General features: G+C 42.8%; 2 protein-coding genes across 2 annotated transcripts; both read left to right on the top strand.

Annotated features, from left to right (window-relative positions):
- The first annotated feature begins 15,442 nt into the window (after positions 1–15,442).
- LOC108028997 (uncharacterized) lies at positions 15,443–16,680 on the top strand. Its single transcript, XM_017101040.3, has one exon. The coding sequence runs from the start codon at positions 15,623–15,625 to the stop codon at positions 16,397–16,399; it is 777 nt and encodes a 258-aa protein (XP_016956529.1). The 5' UTR covers positions 15,443–15,622; the 3' UTR covers positions 16,400–16,680.
- A 1,074-nt stretch (positions 16,681–17,754) lies between these two features.
- LOC108029011 (COP9 signalosome complex subunit 1b) lies at positions 17,755–19,187 on the top strand. The gene has a single exon (XM_017101057.3). It carries the CDS (start codon positions 17,912–17,914, stop codon positions 19,064–19,066), a length of 1,155 nt encoding a protein of 384 aa, XP_016956546.1. The 5' UTR covers positions 17,755–17,911; the 3' UTR covers positions 19,067–19,187.

Genomic DNA, 19,187 nt, shown 5'->3' on the forward strand with positions numbered 1-19,187 from the left:
CTGCAAATGCTTAAGTGGCATTTTCAGGTGTCTTCCAATTTCACTGCTGCAGAAGGTTAAAGATGCAGTCAAGTGCAAAAGACCAACCGGTCAGGACTACCTCGGCCAGCCAGCCCCCAGTGCCATTGGGTCAGCAGTTGTTGTATCTGGAGGCTTCCGGTTCGTCACTCCTATGTAGCACTGTGGCCGGGTGCCACCAGGGGAGGGCTGCGATGTAGAAACAATGTGCAGTCATTGAGCGCAAATGTGCCAAATAATGACTTGCAGGCGAGCGAGTGCAATTTATATGATAAGCAACAAAAATAAATTGCAAGCAATTCATTTTACTTAAATGCAATGCAGGGCAACAACAACTGCCGAGTTGGAAGCTTTATTTCACCCCTTTTTCAGGTGAGCACTTGCGGGTGTGGAGGAAAAATACTTGGCTCAGTTCGGATGTGCACACGTGGTATATATCATTTTAATTTTTCTGCTACTCTGCTGCGTTTGCAGCCCGACTTGATTTACTCGGGGGCTGCCTAATGAAGCAACCGCAGGCAGTAGAAAATGGAAATCAGCAGCAAAACATCGACTGTTTGGGCTTGAAAATCCCATATAATTGCACACTTTCGGAGAGTTAATTAAAGTAAGGAGTACAAACTTTTAACAATGTAGGAAGAGCCTCTCGAAACTTAACGATTTATCTCAAAGCTGAGATCTTAAAATTGTAATTGTATCTTCCCTTTCTCTTTTAAACTATTCAGTTTATTGATTACATAACCAAAAGGGCAGCCTTTTGTCCTTTCCATTTTCAGTTTTGCTTCTTAGGACTCTGCTTAACAGCTGCCGAATTTCAGGAAGTCCCCCGTTTTCCATCTTGTGTTGCTAATGAGCCGAGTGCGACCGCTAATTGGCCCAGGCTAAGGCTTCAAACGAAATCGATGGGAAATTCGAGCTCTGCCCCTAAAAGCCACCATTTCAACAGCTTAAAGTGCTTGTAACGCAAGGATGGGTGTGTGATGGGTTTAGAACCATTTTTTATTTATTGCCTGCAATAAACATGACGCGAGTGAGAAAAGTAGCTGCGGAATGGCAGTGCTGGGAAAAGTAGCAGCAGCAGCGGCAATGCGCACTTCTCACAACAAGGACACATCTAGTGGTCCGTGGTGATCGTATTCATATGCAAAATTAATACTGGCTGGGGACTCCAGATGGGGACTTGGGGTATGGAAAGTTCAAGCCTCGACCGGGCCAGGTGCGATGTCATTCAGCGGACACACAAAGGACACCAAGAATGGCAGGATGTTGGACCAAGGACACACAGTTCTTGCACAATCGAAATGCCCTTTCACAGGAACTTGTATATTTTAAAACCGTTATTAACTATTTACATGCCACAAATAGTGTGGTTTTAATTTTAGAGATATATTTGCGATCAGACCAGTTAAAAAAGGACTAAGTTACTACTGCCTAATTGGTGATTTAATGATTTACTCTTAATTTTAAAGATAAGGTATTTTAAAAAATAATAAATAAATAGTTACATTACATAGTTTTGTTGACGTTGTTATGACTTTTCTAGACAGTTTGTAAAAAGCCAATGTAATGTCATAAAGGATTAGGCTTTCACTTCTAATATGATGTTCTAATAAAATTAAAAAATTAATTCCTAATCACACAGAACAGCTGATGGACCCCATTGGCAACACATCTTGGCCTGTCATAGCGAAATGCAGCACATCCGTTGACCCGACAGCTATAGCCGAGCCAACCTGTCCCGTCATCACTCTTCGCCTCCGCATGGCCACTGCCAGTGCCACTGCCCCGTCTTTCACCTTTCGCCCCCGCTTTCGCTCGGTGTATGTGCTGCGTCCTTCATTGTTGAAAGCTGAACCTTGGGAGCAATCAGTGGATTATACGCTGCTTTACAAAAGCGGGCGACGCGTCGCCATTCCAGCAGCCAGTTCCCAGTCCCCAGAAGACCTATGACCCGAGCAACCCCCTGGATGCCCCCTGATGCATTCAACACTTTTTCAGCCCCGCTCATTGTTCGTTAAGAGCGGGCCCTGTGTGTGTGTGGGTGGGATGCAACATAAATTTAACTGCGAGCTCATGGAGCCGTGTGACAAGGCCGCAGGAATTCAAAACAAAAGTTGCAACAAATACCGAACACGCCATAAAGACAACAACAGCAAACACATAGACATAAATTGCAGGCTTGGCCGCACCACTCCACTGCGCCCGGCTATAGCCCGTTCCCACTGCCCACTTTCCACTGGCCCTGTGGGTCGGCCCTTTCTGTCTCTGGCAAGCAGAAAGCAAAAAGAATGACAGGAAACCGGATGTGAGTGCATGCCTTTTGTGCATGCAACGAATTATTCAGTTGACACACAGGATGTGTGCTTTGCTGTTCATGTTGTTGCCACTGCCACACTGCTGGTTGCAGTTGCTGGTGGCTGCCGCTGGATACTGGATGCTGGCTTTCCTCGGAGGATCTGCGCCCGGATCCTAGCCCAGCTCCCTCTGCATTTTGGTTAATTTCGTAACCATGACAATTGGTGAAAAATTAACACACCCCCACACCAGGCAGTTGTTAAAGTAAAAAGCAGGGATTGCGCCCAAGGAGCTTAGTCGGGAAAACCAGAGGAAAATGTAATATAAATGTAGTTATTTTTATGAAAACTGGGTTTCACATTTGGCACCGAAATGTAATCCACTTAAAGTGGCCACTTTACCTTCTAGATCTGCCTTAAAATGTAGTAAATAAGATTGTATTATATGTGAGTCATTTGTTGCATTAAGTACCTTGTTATTCTAAAATTCAAGGCCAGAGAAAGTGTTAGTCAGTTCCTGAAGCTTAGGTAAATATTTTTCTCAGCTTAAGAAACCTGCAATCTGTATTAAATTCACCAGAAGTCTATAGGGTACTTTATCATCTCCAAGGAAGGACATGGAAATTAAAATACACTTTACGATCGCATATGCGCATACTCATATAGAAATTCTTTTTGTAAAGTACCTGACCCCCTACCTAAGCACCGTAATGCGGAAGCATTTCATTTCACCACAGCCATACAATTTTTAAAGCAATTTTCCCATTTTATGTGGACAAAACTCATAAATAATAAGGGAAACCCAGGGCGGAGAGGGAGGTCGATGCCAAAAAGAGTAGAGGGATGTCCGGGTGCGATGAAAAAGAAGAGTAATCAAAAAGTGCGTGCTAACTAAATTGTTATTGCTTTCAAATGTCACGTATCATTATCATAATTTTTTCGCTTGACATTTTTAAGTAGCTGCCATAAATGTTTATAACTTCTCCACACCGAAAGTGTTTCTATTAACTTGGCCCGGGCTTTCTACCCCCGGGGCCGGGGCCCTCTTAACATTATTGGACCCGAGGGACGAGAGGCCCGAAAGGAACGGAACTGAACGGAAAGGACGAGGTCCTCGGGCCACACACGTACATAGGCACCTTGACATTCATAATTCAAAATTTATGACTGCATCCGAACGTCTACCCATATATATTGTAATTCAACTGCTGAAAGGTGGCAGATGGAAGGCACAAGGTTTTCGAGTTCTGGCGGCGCATGATTAGAATTATTTCAATTAAAGTCAGCTGAATTTGATAAGATTTTGCTAACAGTAATATATAAAATGTATTTAAATTTATGGCTGATATATATGTATTGGTTTGGTATTGGTTTTTATATTAAGTTTGGTTTTATTTTCATAAATTATAAAAAAAAATCATAAACTTTTTGAATTTAAATCCTTGGCCATGACGTACTTTTGTATTGAATTATTAGTGTTTGTATTTTAATATTAGGTACACAGTTCAAAGGCTGCACAATAATTTTGGGAAGTATTTTAAAACGCCAACAATTTGCATAATTTTATGCATACAATTTTAAATGGGCAGCCAACAATGTGTCTAGACAAATGTTTCCATTTATGAAATTGCTATTTTATGCAATATGCTTGTGATTAGTTCGCTTATGGTTGCATGGGCGGTATTCGCCCCCACAGATAGCTGCTGATACATAAAGTACCAGCCGCAAATCGAATCAACTTTATAGAATTTACAAAAAAAAGATGATGGTGAAAAACTTGCCCTACAAACATTAAAAACTAATCAAACTTTTAAATACACTTCAACCGCAGCAGACTTAAGATTGAGATATTGCAGCAGGGATAAAAGTGGGCGCTGGAGGCCGGGGGCGTGACGTCCAGAACAATTCGACAGGCGTCTTAAGAGCCATCGGCATCGGCATCGACTTTGATTTGTTGCCTCGGTCGCGTCTCAGCTCATCTGCACCCCCTGCAGCCCGGACCCACTCTTTTTGGCCTTAACTTTAGCCGGACTTTTGCCTTGTTGTCAACGTCAACAGAAATTGATTGCTCACCAAGAACAGCAGCACCAGCAGCAGCAGTCCCCCGCTTTTTATACCCTATTGGACTGCCTCTGTGGCATTTTCATTTCATTCAGAGTTCAGTTTACTTTGCGCTAAAACTTTTACCCAGAGAGCTTCCGAGGCGCCCTCGTCCTCCAGTCCCCAGTCCGCCGGTTCTCCAGTGAATTATCCTGAGCCAGCGGACCAGGGAAGCCTACTCCCCGGCCAAAACTTTGACACAGTTTAGGAGCCAAAAGTTTAATGGAATTTGTCTATGGCATCGTCTTGCCCCCAGGCCTGCCGCCCAGCCAGCCCTTCGCCCACCGCCCATCGCCTTTCGCTCCGCCAAAATAAATAAAACAGCATTCAACTTGTTTTTAAAGCAATTAAAAATTCTTTAAGACTGCGGAACACTTTTACCACTTCGTCCTGAGCCACTACAAGGACCTCGCTTCCTGCCGCGGAGGGCCAAGAAATTTGCGATTGCGCTGCGGGTTAAAAAGACGCCGCGGAAAGTGCTGGAAAATGTAAACAAATGCGGAATTAACTCAAGTTTTTAATTTTAAATGATTTATATATTTTTGATTTATTTCGAGGTCGGAGTTGCAGCTTCCTGGAATGGAATTAAAACGAATCTGAAAGTAAAGGATAAATACAATATTGGAAAGTTGTGATTTACAATCTTCCCTTATAAAATCTTAAGTATAAAATCAAGCTAAATTCATCTTAAATAAAAGATTAACGGAAACTTAAAGAGTAGCGCTTTAAAATCATCAAATAGCTTAAACGAACAATGCTTTTAAGGTTCCTTAAAAATCACTTCAAATTATTTAGACATATGTGGTCATAAAATAGACTTCCAAAGTGTTTGCAAATCTAATTTAATTAACCAGAGTTTTCTTTGTTGGTTTTCCATTTTTTTATTGCAATGCTCCACGTGGCGTATGAACAATGCGGCTGGTTTATTGCTTACGCTCCCACAGAGAAAGCATAAAACACACACACAATCAGCCGGCATCATTATCAACACTACTCCACAGCCACACACACATATGGAACCGTATGCGGAGAAAGTGGGTTCGGAGAAAACTGGTCTTAACTACTTTCTGCACGTCTGCAGATAAAATCGATAAATTCCTTTTCGTAAAACGAATTAGGAAACTAATTGACTTGGATTTCGCTTAAAGAATCTCACATAAATCGTTAGCTTAAGCGTGATTCTGGCAGTTGCCTGGTTGGGGTTTTGGTCTTTCGGTGCGGCGTTCCTTTAACTTTTCCAATAGTCCAATGCCAGGCTGAAATGGGAACGGAAATTGCTCGCATTTTACTTTATTTGATTTTCCATGCAGAGTTTTTTCTCCACAATACACTACTTCACAAAATAATACTAGGAAATAGTTGTGATTTGTATAGTTAAATGTGTTTTTTTAAGTACTGAGTTATCATAGCATAAGCAAACTAATTATTCCAATTATAAAATATATCACTTTTAAGGGCTTTACTCTCTTACCTGAATATTTTGCGTCTTGAAGCATAAGAAAACTATTTTTTTTATAAGTTTTAGATGCTGGGCATTGTTTTCAAGGAATATTGCTCATACGTACTGTTGCCATTAGATAAAAATGTAAATTAATCTATCTAATCTATTATATCTCTTCTACTCTCTCTTATTTCTACATATACTACAAATAAACCCATAAGCTTACAAAGTTAAAAACATAAACCGATATGGTTCGAGGTGTCATATGTGTCGTATGAGTAATATTCGCTAAATTTGCTTAACACATTTCACCATTTTTTTGTAACCTAGTGTAACTTTGCATTTTAATTATGTGGCCGTCGTTGTCGGCCGTTAAATGTCATTAAATGTGAAACATTTTTGCCCACCGCCCCACTCCGGTGGACTCCTTCGACCAACCACTCAACGCCCTCCATATCCATGCCATCATCCCAGTCGTAGTCATCATTCAGCTCCAGCGAGGCGTTGACAAACTAACAAGGCGAAAATATTATGCTCACATTGCCTGGCTCCCTGCATTTGCCTTTCAATTTAATTTAACCCAGGGACTCGAACACTTGCACCTGGGCTAACATGGTTAACATGACTCCCGTAGCCCTCCCAGGACATCCTATCTGAGCAGGCATTTTATGCTCGGCTTATTTGTGCAGACGTCTATGCCACTTGAAGGAGCGCACAAAAATCCAAGGGGCAGGCATTTTTGCACAGCTTTTAGTTAACTCATTTGTATAGCGGAATTTTCTGGATCACTAACTGGTTAGCAAGTTGAGAACTGATTTCACATTGCCTACAGTTTTGGAGGCACTTACATAGCGAAATACTCATCTTAATTATGTTAGGTTATTTACGAACCAGCCCTATAAGTGAGCCTGATACCTTTTCATTAAAAAACTGCAAGTTAGCCAAATGGGCAAGTCAACAGAAACTTATTCCGAAGTTAACTGAAATGGCTTTTCATATTTATAAATTCATATGCAACTGCCATTTCGTTGCCTTCGTGCCTCCGCTGAAATTGCAACGAGCATGCAAATATATAATTTTAATAAAGTCCTGGAAAACAGGACTTTGCTAGACATTCCGAGTGCCACCGCCCAAGTAGAGCTCATCAAAAATACCACCTGGAAAAGGGGAACCTGCCGTGGCAAGTCATTTGACAAGGTAAAAGTTGCCGCTGCTTTTACTTTTACTCCTGTTCCTGTTCTGGCTGTTGATTTTGTTGTTCATTTGCTGACAGCCCCTTGATATGCTCCGGAGAGTAGGGAAAAATTGCAAAATTTGAAATTTATGGTCCCACGAAATATTTTTATGTAGATTCCCCATTTTTTGCAACATTGGTCCCCACCCGCAAACAAATGAGCGCAATTTATATGCAATTTGTTTGCGAAAAGCACAAGATTCGGCAAAGGAAACCCTATTTGACTAATTGTGTCAGCATTTTCAGAAACGCAAAACATGCACTCAGGGGAATCACTTGAGCAAGGAAAGTAAGGATGAGCTAAGGGAGTTTTTTAAAATAAATAATAAATTAATCAACAGAAGTGTTTGAAATATGGTGGCCTTGCTCTGTAACTTGATTGACTCACTAGTTTCCAATTATAAACTTGAGGGAATTTTATTATTATTTCTTCGTCTGAATAATTTGAAAAACTCGCCGCACAATACCTATTCTAAAGTGCAAACTTTGTTCAACTCTTTTGCCCCTTATGCTCGAACACTTTTATTCATTTTATTGGTTTTATGGGGCTGGGGTCAAAGCTCTCGACTGGGCTAGACATATACCCTTCTCAAGTTCACAAATTTATTGTTTCAATAGAGCCCAGCGACACATGCAGTTCGACGGGAGCAAAATAAAATAGAACCGAACCGATATAGGAGAAATTGAATTTCTATAAAAGTTTCGACAGCATGCAAAAGACAAACTTTGTCCACTGGCCCCGGGAAGTGTGGGTGGATTTGGGGCAGGGCGGTGGCGGCGGAAGTCGGATCACATACGCTGCTGCCACGCCCATCTGGGTCGGGAGTTGGCACGGAGTTAAGTAGCCAATCACCATGTCCTCCTTTGTCCTTCAGCCGAATCCCGGCCATCCCCTCCTCCTTTCTCCGTCCTGCAGCTGCAGTTCCGTGTGCAGTTCCTTTTTGGCGGTCCGCAGGGAGCGCTGTCAACACTTGGACTTCCGGTGGCTGCTGCTGCTGTCAGCAAAATGTCACCAGCATGCACATGGAATCGCTTTTTCCACTCTCCTGTATTTGATTGGGTCTGGGCTGGCGATTGGCCTCCATCGCTCCAACGCTCCAACGCTCCATCCCGCCATCCTGCCATCTGACATCCTTCGCCAGCCCTGCTGGCACCGCCTGGCCAGGAGCATTATTTGCTTTTATTTCTGCAAGTCAATAGCTTTGGCTTTTAAATTTATCGACTGACGTTTGATGCGCTTCATTTAACTTGGAAACATTTTTCAACTCAAATTCTTCTTTTAGTTTTTAGAAAATTCTTCAGTGATGACAGTTTGGAGAGGTGCCAGATGGCATTTTATTTGTCGGAATAAGACGAAAATTGTTTGATTTGTTTCATACGGATTTGCTGTTTATTTATTGGAGTAACTCTTTTTCAAGCAACAGCTTTAATTTATTTATAAACAAAAAAGTTTTTTGAAAATAGAGTTTCTAGAATATTTTTTTACTTTTTATGGGTTTATAATTTTTCATGAAAAATAAATGTACTCTGGATTAATCTAGCTTATATCGAATTTTCCTTATCTCTTATTGGATTTTGAAATTGTGTTGCCTTTAATATGTCTGTGTATTTTTTTTTAGTTTCTAAAACGCAGCACTGATATATACATATGGAAAACGGTTTCTGTTTCTTATTGCATTAGTTTTGTTAGCTGCATGGCAGATGTTAAGTGTCATTAAACCCCATTGCACAGTGGATGCCGCTGGAAGAGTGAATGCAATAAGCAATTGATATCGAAGGATATACTACAAGAAAAAAATAGGTAAACCCCAATAAAAAATGGGGTTTAGAATTATCAGACCTTTCGATTCGATCTGTTCTGTTATTATCCCTTCTATAAAATAATAAAATATACATTTAAAAACCATTTTGTTACTGGTTACCACTGTGGACACCATTTCACAGCTGATTAAGTATTAATGCAGACAGAGTAGGCTGGATCCGGAAACGGCTGATGCCCCTCTTCAAGCAATGTCCAGTCTGAGTCTCGAAGCTCTGGCGCAGGCAGCTCCTACATAAGTCGATTTTCACCGGAAACAAAACAATCTCGTCTCCGAGATTCAACTAATACTGGAGTCTAGCCTGTCTCGGCCATAAAGCAGAAAACGTTCTCTAAAAAATAAAACTAAATAGGAAATCGGTCGAGAGGAAAAGGGAGGCGGAGGTGGTAAGAAGATCAGGATGCGAGCACTCCTAACTGGGTTCAGCTGCTGCCATCCCATCCATTTGGTTATCTGGCAGTGCACTTCACAAAAATAGTGGGTTAAGCTTGCGGAGGGGCAGCCGTGGCTGCTACAATAAGCAGAATGCAGTGAACTGCAAAACATACAACTTCATGGTTATTTTGCTCTTTAGTTAGCTTGCCATATTTTTCCATCCCCCATGTCCACGCCCCGGCTCCGACCTTCCTTGGCAGGAGCACTGGACGAGGGGCGGTGCCAACGCCCACTTAACAAATATATTGTTGAGATAATAAAAATCCAGCTAGGTTCGCTTCAAGAGCCCAACAGTTGGTGCAGCCGTATGTGCAGGACCCTGAGGTCCTGCGGAAGTCATGGGATAAGCGATATACGCAAAAAAAATTATATGAAGTACCCTCTAGCATTTGCAGCTCAATGGACTTAACATTTTGTGGCATTTTCAAACAGAAATTATAAAAGATACATCTCGCTGATATAAAGCGAAAGTTAAAAGAAAGGTTTCTAGCTGCTTCTTGAAATCTAAATCCAGTTAGTCTACCAAAATGTATGCTTAGGGACTTAACATATTAAAGACCTGGTTCCAGATAGGCAGTCCTGGAACTCTCCACCTTCAGTGGTAGCCCACCTGGCACTCTGTTCTACCAACCATTGCAGCAGATTCGATTGTTTAATGACCCTTGATTGCAATAAGCCAATTTGCAATAGGAGGGAGTGTGGGAACTCGATCGAAAATGCTCGGCATTTGAATTCAAAATGCGGAATAAGTTCATTAGCATTAAAGCAAAGAGCGCTGGAGTGGGCGGCATTGGACTTGCCAGCATCGAAGTGCAAATGTTTGCCAGAAGCTTTTTTACTTTAATTGGAGTTAATGTTTCTTTTATGCTCGCACTGTCATATTTTAATTTCCTGCTGGATAGGCTTTGCTCACGGGCGGCTTGCTAATGGCCAATCGAACTTTAATTTGCATTAGCCTAATTAATAGAACGACATTTTTGGCTGACAGGACCGGAGAGCAGAGACTTTGAGCAGTCGCCCTTATTGAATAACCCTTGCATAATTGAGCAGTCTGGTGATGTTGGCCTCGAAGGATGGGCGATCAAAGTGAGTTGATTAGGCCGTGGACACAAAAGCCGTTGACAAGAGATAAACCTTTGACTTGGCCCTGGACCTCAGCCCCATTTGCAGCCCCAATGCAGTCGGCAGCTAGGTGGGCGGGGCCGGCTTGTAATAACTCACGCCTTTTGACACAGATTAAACCGGCATAAAGACAATGCTGGGATAAGGAAACTGCAACGATGACGAGGACAGAAACAAACTTGGCCAAGGGATTGGACTGTCGTATGACCCCACTCCCACGTATGTAGCCCGTAGTGTGTGCGCATGTGGGCGGCTTGTATAAATGTTAGCCCTTATTGTTTGCCCGGCCGGCCATGCAGGCTGCTCACATGACGAGGCGGCCAGACAACCCACCTCCAGCTGCTCCCTACTCATTTTCATATATTTTCCATGCCGAGCTCATTCAAGCCAGTCTGCTGCTCATCTTCATTGTGGATGACAGCTCCCATTGTCCTCTGCCGGCTCCTGCAGCGCCGCCAGCTGCACTTTTAGCCGCCCGAGACGGAGCGCTCGGATCAGGCAGTACTGTACCCATATACCACATACGACATCCCCCAGCCCGTTCCGATCCCCCACATTTCCCCATTAACTTGTTCTTTTTGTTCTTTAAGCCCTTCCTTTGTCCGTGGCATGACTCATAAATTTCCAAATATTCATAGACATATCTTTTAATCTATGCTCAAAGGAGCCGAAAATTTAAAAAGAACAATTAAGGAGATTGTGAAATACACAGGACACTTATCAAAGTAAGAATATGGCAGATAAGTATAAGTAAAAAATAACGCACAGCAGCTAGTGTTTCAATACATTTTAAGCGGAATTTTTGATTGTAATCTTCTGTTTCGTAACCTTGGGGTAGCCGTAATATTAATTGATTTTTCAGTTCTCATATGAAAACTTATTTTGCAATCTCGATTCCCCCGAAATGAATTTTCCTGTTGTGTTTACGTTTGTTGCTTTGTTGCAGTTGGCTTTGCCGGGACAGCGTCATGCATAATATAGATTTTACTCAAAACGCATCGACTAAAGGGAAAATTCTATGCATTTTATATCGTGCCCGAGGGCATTCGTACGATGAATGTAAGTAAGTACATGCAGCATACATATTATATGTATGCAGATGGGAGCTTCATTTTCCGCCCACGGAACACACGCGGAAGCCCACTGGCATGAAGTCTGGGCATTACGTATGCTCTATGAGGACCTATCGCCACTCACCTGGGCTCCTCAATTGGTGCGTGGCAAAGAATTCATCATGTAAATAGGGTTAGCGTGTGAAGTCAGGGAGCGACTTGGACTAGGTCTTCCCTGATGCATAATGCATTCGATGTCTGCTCGGCAAATGGCAAATTGCCAATCCAGGACGAGGCTGGAATCCTTGAAAACAAGTCTTGGTACGAAACTTAGGCTCTTTGAACAACCAAATGATAGAACGATAGAAAACAGATTGTGAATGAGTTCGAAAATAACTTTAAATTAGTATTTTAAGATTAAAAAACTATGTGCATTTCCAGGTAAAAATAGAACAAACAATTATAACATAGTTCCTATAAACATGTGTATATACACCCCTCATATAGCCTTCTTGGACATTGAAAATACTCCGAACCGCATGCTGCTTTTGGGAAGGGTCGCCAGCGTTGCTGTTGCAATTTCTGTTTTGAAATTGCCTTATTTAGGTATTTTTTATGCGCTCGACATTGAACGTCGACCGTGCTGTTCCCTGCCTTTCTGTGCTGTGCTGCAGGGCCCGAAGTCCCTGGCCTTTGTTTTGTAATTGTTTCGAAAGTGGGCGGGACGAGGGGCGGGCGGGATACAGTAGGCGGCGAAAGTTAACGTCATTGTCGTTTCCGAACTCGACGACGTTGGGTCGTTGTCGCTGGGCCAAAAGAAGAAGGACGACATTAGCGGCAACTGTTTTGAGTGCTGCTTCCTGCCGGTCTGTTCTTTATCGTCCCTGCACCGCAGCCCAACTACCACCCCCCAGGACAGCAGCCCACCTCCAACCACCCTCTCCACCCACCAGCCACTGGCCGCTTTCAAGTGGCATTCGAGTGGCAGCCATTGTGCAGCATTATGATGAAAGTTTGTGTCGCAAAATGCAAATATTTGAAAGGTAATTGAATTTGAACTTTGCCGCTCATCGTCCTCGCCGCCACTTACTACAGCCACTCGGGCTGCCTCCTCAGTATGTCAGGTGAAAGGGGCAGAAACAGCAGCGAACCTGATCAGAAATTTAGCACTTTAACATGTAAACATTAAATTTTGTATCTTTCGTTTTCACTCAGCTTTTATCTGATTTTTTCAAACAAAATTGGAATACAATATGGAATAATTGAAGAAAAGCCTGGTTTTCCGCTGCCTACAGAATATAGTCCCTAAAAGACTTTGATTGCCATAATCTTAACAAAATGTGTATATTATTTAGTTAATAATAGAAAAAAACTATTTTATTATTTCACATTTTTTTAAGCTCTGCACTTTTACTAGTATTTTTCAAAATAGGATACTTAGACACATTGAAATTATTTAAATTCTAACTAACTAAATTCTTAATTTAGATAAAGTCTTTTCAAATTTTTTTATAGATACTATATCATTATTTTAATGTTGTGACTATCTTTCATGCCACAAGTCAAGGAAATTCCTGTGCAGTGTAGCATCGTGTGCTTTAAGTGTCCGAAATCGCGCATGCAATGGCATTAAAGCCTCGATGGCAAATATTTGACAAACAGCTTACATGTTTTATTTGCCCAAGCTGAATGGTCAACACAGCACAAGGCCTAGAGCGCACTCTCCCCGTCGCACTCACTGGTTTGTTGTACAAATTATATACAAAATTTACGCACTCATGAGGGCATTCAATTTCCATGTTTTCGGGAGCAAATGAAAACCTATACAAGGCCGGAAAACTCTTCTGCCCCCACCCATGTGCCCACTTTTGGGGCATGCCGCAGGTGCAGTGAACAATAAATTTTGTTGAAAATAAACAATTATTTAGACATGATTGGCTTGTTGCCTGCCTTTTTTTGAGTTGTCGGTTCAGCATCCATCTGAATTCGGCTTTTGTTGTTACCTAATTGCCTTGATTGGACCAACAAGTTGGGAGGTATTTTTCAAAATAGCGGACACTTTTCAATGCAACATTTTAACAGTTCATTAATTATGTAGACTCTGAAACCTTTTAATTTTTTATTTATTTTCCTTGACTTTAAAAAGAGTTCATATATTTAAAACTATTTAACTAAAGCTCACTAGTTTTCCTGACTCATCTGCAGTCATAAAGCTCTGTTATTAAAGGCAAACCCAAACTTAATTAGCACAACCAGAAATTCCCTTCCTTTCACACACTTTCTGTGTTGTGGTAAACGCCCCCGAGTTCATTCTGGGGGCGTGGCACCGTCTAGCTTCTTGGACCGCGTCAAAGACAGTAAATTGGAGTGCAAAAAGTGGTGGCATTTTTCTGCTCTGCCTCCGTCTCTGAGTCATCTTTTGTTTGTGTTAATTTCCTGCGGAGGAAGAAAAAAGAAAAGAAATAAATTGAAATATAATTAAATTTTCACGCAACAGCAGACGTTTAGCAAAAAATGAATGCACTTCTTGAGAGCTTCACAAACCCTGACCACTATAGAAATTGGTTATATCCCTTCGGAAAGTAGTGACCAGACCACAGCAATAATAGATAGAGCGCATAGTCAAGGGGCGTTTGCAATGATTGTATTTAAAATATGTTTTGTCTTGTTTAAATGCCCTAATCAGTTATACTAATTGTAACGTAATGTGGTAAGAAATAGTGGGAAAATCTGGAAAAACTATGATAAGCACGGGATAAGGGATTTTCCACAGAATCTTTGGCACCGCGAACTGCCGGTTGGACAATGACTTTTGATTGAAAGTTGCAAGCGCGTTTGTGTCCAAGCTTCCAAGCCGACCAGATTGACGGTTGAAAGATGGGAAGATGGGATTTTGCTGCTTCCTGGGCGCGGCAATCAAAGTCAGAAAAGCCTCACAATTGGCAAGTAGTCGAGGGGAAGGGGAGTGTGTGCCCCAGAAAACGTTGGCATCGCTTTCAGTTTTTCGTCGGTGCGTACAAATTTCTAATTTCATTAAAATTTGTTCAAAGGGCTGATGGCTGTTGGAGCCCCAGACGTTGACAGACACAAATCGACACAATAGACGTCAAGCGCAGGCGGATGGATGGGCGCGGCTGCGGCTGGGGGCGGGGCAGCTTTGGCAATCAAAGAGCGCCGATCAAAGTAGAAAATCGATTTTAATTGCAATCTAGGCGCAGAGCCTCGGCGCTCGATTAGCGGTCATGTGGGCGAGTGTGTGACGGCCAGCGGGAATTAACGGGGCGTGGCATGTCGGCCCTTGGTCCAGAGTGTGCTTACATACTCCCTTTTTTCTATTTCGATTTAAGGAAGGCGATGCTACTGGTGATTAAAAACGCATCCCAACGCCAAATCCCAAACCATTCCATTGCATTTTGAAGCTAGGAAGGTAGATATTGAACCCAGCATTAAGGGATTAGCTGAAATATAACAAAGCTAAACAGTCCAAAAATTTAAAGTGTTTAGTTATATATACATTCAATTAAAAAAAAAAGAGTTCGAGGTCTTTGAAAGTCACACATAAGTCCTTGCTATTACCATTCGTTAGGGATAAAAGTAAAATATAAAACAATGTATATGTACAAAAAACCAAGGGAAAGATTGTGAGAAATGTAATTAATTCCCTTACAAATGAGTTAAAAATTCGCTCAGTCTTTCTATACCTCAAGAGGTCTTTAGGTTTGAGCTTAATGTTAAGTCTTTGAAATACCTTAATATTTTAGGGCTAAATAGCAACCATAATATTGCTTAAACTTTTTACAAAATAAAGCGAGGCATCACTGGAATAGTTATTTTCATGATAGCCCTCTAAGAACGTGCCACTAAGGGAAGTAAAAACTTCGATACACCCATGAGATTTGTTTCAGGCCAGGTGTCAGTGGCTTGCCCCCAGTAGGACTGCCTTTCCCTCAGTCTTGCCAACAGCTCCAAGGGGAGCACATCTTAACGAAAAAATGCGGTGCGGTCAGTAGTGTTCCTGCAAAATTCAATGACAAAATTTCTCGCGGCTTTTCACCCCTTTTAGACCAAAATTATTTAGTTCTTAATCGAAACAAACCAAAATCACGATGTTGGCAAAGAGTATTACGCTGAATTCGATCTCGAACGTGCTGCAAAAGCAGGTTTCTGGCCTGTTGCTCTCGTCAACCTGTCGTCAGTTCAGCTCGGAGGGCAGTTTGCACTCGGACGATGGCTACCCCAAGTTCACGAAGCGCAAGGACCTGAAGCCCATGGAGAAAAAGGACAGGTCCAAGGTGTACGATGCCTGCTGGCAGTCGATGCGCCGCACCGAGTACAAGTGCCGCTCGGACCCGGAGTTCAACGTGCACGCCTTCGTGGATGCCCGCAAACAGTGCCTGGCCGATCCCTGCGCCACCGAGATGCTGCCCATGGACATCACCCACTACAAGCCGCAGGACATGGCCAAGAGGCGCTATCCCCGCACCTGGTTCGAGTGCATAGTCAAGCGGCGCAAGCGAAAGGCCCACTGCGTGCCCATAGCGCCTCCGATGCCGCGGCGCAAGAGGAAGTCGAGCAAGGCCAAGTGCCCCGAGGATCTGTGTGTCCTGGGGAAACTGGAGCTCCATCTCACGGAACCCTGCACCCTGATGAAGGTCACGAAGTGTCCGCGCTTCAAGATGCCCAACTGCTGTGTGGCCGCCCGCAACCCGCCCAAGTGCCGTCGACCCTTCAGGAGGTGCGGCAGCCGTCGAAAGACCAAGTATCCCAGTTTCTCCGAGTGCAAGCGGGATCCCTTCCCGGACGCCCGGCCCATCGAGTGCAACTGCCTGCTCAAGCCGGCCATCTGCGAGATGTGGCGGCACTACCGCCGTCGGAACGGCTGATCGCTGACCACCTGTTGGTTTTTTAAATTCCCGGACGCCGGATGACGGGGTAACCCCTCATCGGTGTCTGCTTTTACCACATTAGGACCTACCAAAATTGATGTTTTACCGAAGCCTACCGCATGCAAAAATGCCTAATGCTCTCGCCCGTTTGCTTTTTTTGGAGCACTTTGGTAATTCTATTCAAAAAAGTCGTTTCGTCATACTCGTATTAAAAATTAATACAAATTGTTAACCTATATTAGAAACATTTTAAAAATTAAACAGAGTACGAGTATTAAGCTATCTGTCTTTTCCTACTAATATATATTTTAAATTTGTATTTAACAATTTTTAATTTCGACGACCCTTACAAAATTTTGTTATTTTAATATAAGAATTTGGATATTTTCCGGGTGTGTAACTACCTAAAAGCAGATTGACTGACACATTCTTTGACTATTTAAGTAAACATAATAAAATAGGCAGATAAATTCTAGTTGAATTGCATAAACATACTTGCAGGTGGCACGTTCCCTAGTCAAGGTAAAATAATTACGAAATCTGACTTGAAGGTGCAAGTTGGAATGAATAGTGGCATGCGATTCGGTAGCCGGCTGGCGCGACATGGTCTCGAAATGCAATATGCAACAGCCCGAACCGAACGCGAATCTGTTTCTGCAGATTGTCCGAGATGTTCACAGTTCCCGGGAAATAACCAAATTCCATTATACAGATACAAATCAAATTGGCAAAAGGCATTGAAAGGGATCAAACGAGGGTTGGCTGGGTGGTGGCGGGAATATGCAAAAATCAAATTACCAGAACTTGAGAAATCGCAGACATCAGAGACCCATAAATCAGTGAACCGAGGGGCAGGGAGTCGATTCGTGCACACGTACATAAGAAATTGTTACCGCTAGTTAACGGTTTATTGATGCGTCGCTTTTGGCTGGATTTATTAGCCTGGTCGTTGGTCGTTCGCCTCCTGCTCCGCACGCAAATGCAAAATGGCCAAAACCGAACAGGAGGAAAATCGAGCAAAGCTTTGAATTGATTTGGCTCTTAGCCGCCTTTCTTAGGTGGCCAACCATTTACAAAATAACTGGATGGCAATGTCTGGAAAAAACCCAAAATTCACAATAATATTTCGAAAGATTATATATATATTAAGTCAGGATTCTAAAGTCATGGACATTGATACAAAAGCATTTAATTAATACGGATTACGGATCAAATGCCAGTTGGTCCTATCCATAGCCAGGTCCTTGGTATCCATTTGATTAAGTACATATAAGTACTTAAACATATATATATATATACTTTTTCGGAATTTCTAAAAAGAGTTATTAATCGTAGAGTAAAAGGCATAGCTAGACTTGTCTAGAAATTTTGATACAGAATTTGGGCGACAAAGAAAGGAATAATTATTTTAATTTTGTTACAGCGCCCATCTCAGAACACTCTTTGCTTACAATCACAAACTTTTAGGTACTGTCAGCTAAAATTGTCGGTTCCAGTGGTAAACTTGGAATGTCAGCCCCTCCCCATACGATCTTTGATTCACTATCTAGTTTAATGGACAAGGACGAGACGAAGGTGGATGGGAGTACGTTGCACCTGCCCAGTTACGCCGATCGGTATACGGACATTCCCCGCCTCATCCGCTTGAAGTTCATTGCCCAGGTGTGCCCGCAACTTAGTGTTCCCGCCCTCGAGTTGGCCATCAACCACGTGAAGACCACCTACAATGTCAAGCTGTACGATGAGCTCTACAAGACGCTCTGTGCCGAGGTGAGCAGGAAGTCCCTGAGGCAGGTGGAGGAAACTGGGGAATGTCTTGCCCCAGATCCCAACGAGGCAAGCACCTCTAGTGGCAGGGGAAGGATCGTGGTGCCCTACGACTCCTTCTGGGTGGAGGACAACACCATGGAGGCCACGCTTATGCTGCAGGAACTGGATGCCGAGCTCAACTTCAAGAAGTCCAACTCGGGCAGCGCCTATGTGCGAAGGGTTCTGGAGGAGATCGGGGATCACTACGAGAAGAGCGGCAACCTGCAGATGGCAGTCAAGTTTTACGCTCGAGCCAGGCCCTACTGTACCAGCAGCGACAATGTGATCAACATGTTCCGCAACCTGATCAGGGTTTCCATCTACATGGAGAACTGGTGGCATGTCCTCACCTACGTCGACGAGGCCAAGCAGTATGCCTTTGGGTTTGAGTATCTCGCCCAGCAGGTTCCGCCTCGTCTGAGCTGCGCCGCCGGCTTGGCCAACATGGGCCTGAAGATTTACAAATCTGCAGCCGAGAACTTTCTGAGCACTCCCTTCGGGCGCTACGATTACGATAGAATCGTAGCTCCCGAGGATGTCACCTTCTATGCGGGCCTGTGTGCCCTAGCCACTTTCGATCGGGAGAGTTTGCAGCTCCGTGCCATCAATTCAGAGTCGTTCAATCCCTTCTTCCAACTTTCCCCCAAAATGTGGAACATCTTGGCCAAGTTCTGCGAGGGTCAACTCGAAACTTGTGCGAGCCTCTTGCGAGAAATCGAAGATCATGTCAGGCTGGATGTCTATCTGTCTCCACACGTCACCACCCTTTACGAGATGATCCTGGGCAGACTGCTTAAGAAAAGAGACAGGAAAACTATGACTGATACTGTAAAGAAAAGACGGAGCTCGTCATAAATTTATTCTATTATAATATATAATTATATACTTATAAGGCTGGATTCTATTTAGCTAGGTATGTATATAAAATTATACAATCAACTGAATTTATAAAAATAATTGTTAAAAAATATGTATA

The sequence above is a fragment of the Drosophila biarmipes genome, chromosome 2L (genome assembly GCF_025231255.1).
Source record: "Drosophila biarmipes strain raj3 chromosome 2L, RU_DBia_V1.1, whole genome shotgun sequence".
In the NCBI taxonomy this organism is placed as follows: domain Eukaryota; kingdom Metazoa; phylum Arthropoda; class Insecta; order Diptera; family Drosophilidae; genus Drosophila; species Drosophila biarmipes.

Coding starts and splice junctions, on each gene's coding strand:
- LOC108028997 (XM_017101040.3), top strand. CDS start 15,623: ATGTTGGCAAAGAGTATTACGCTGAATTCGATCTCGAACGTGCTGCAA.
- LOC108029011 (XM_017101057.3), top strand. CDS start 17,912: ATGTCAGCCCCTCCCCATACGATCTTTGATTCACTATCTAGTTTAATG.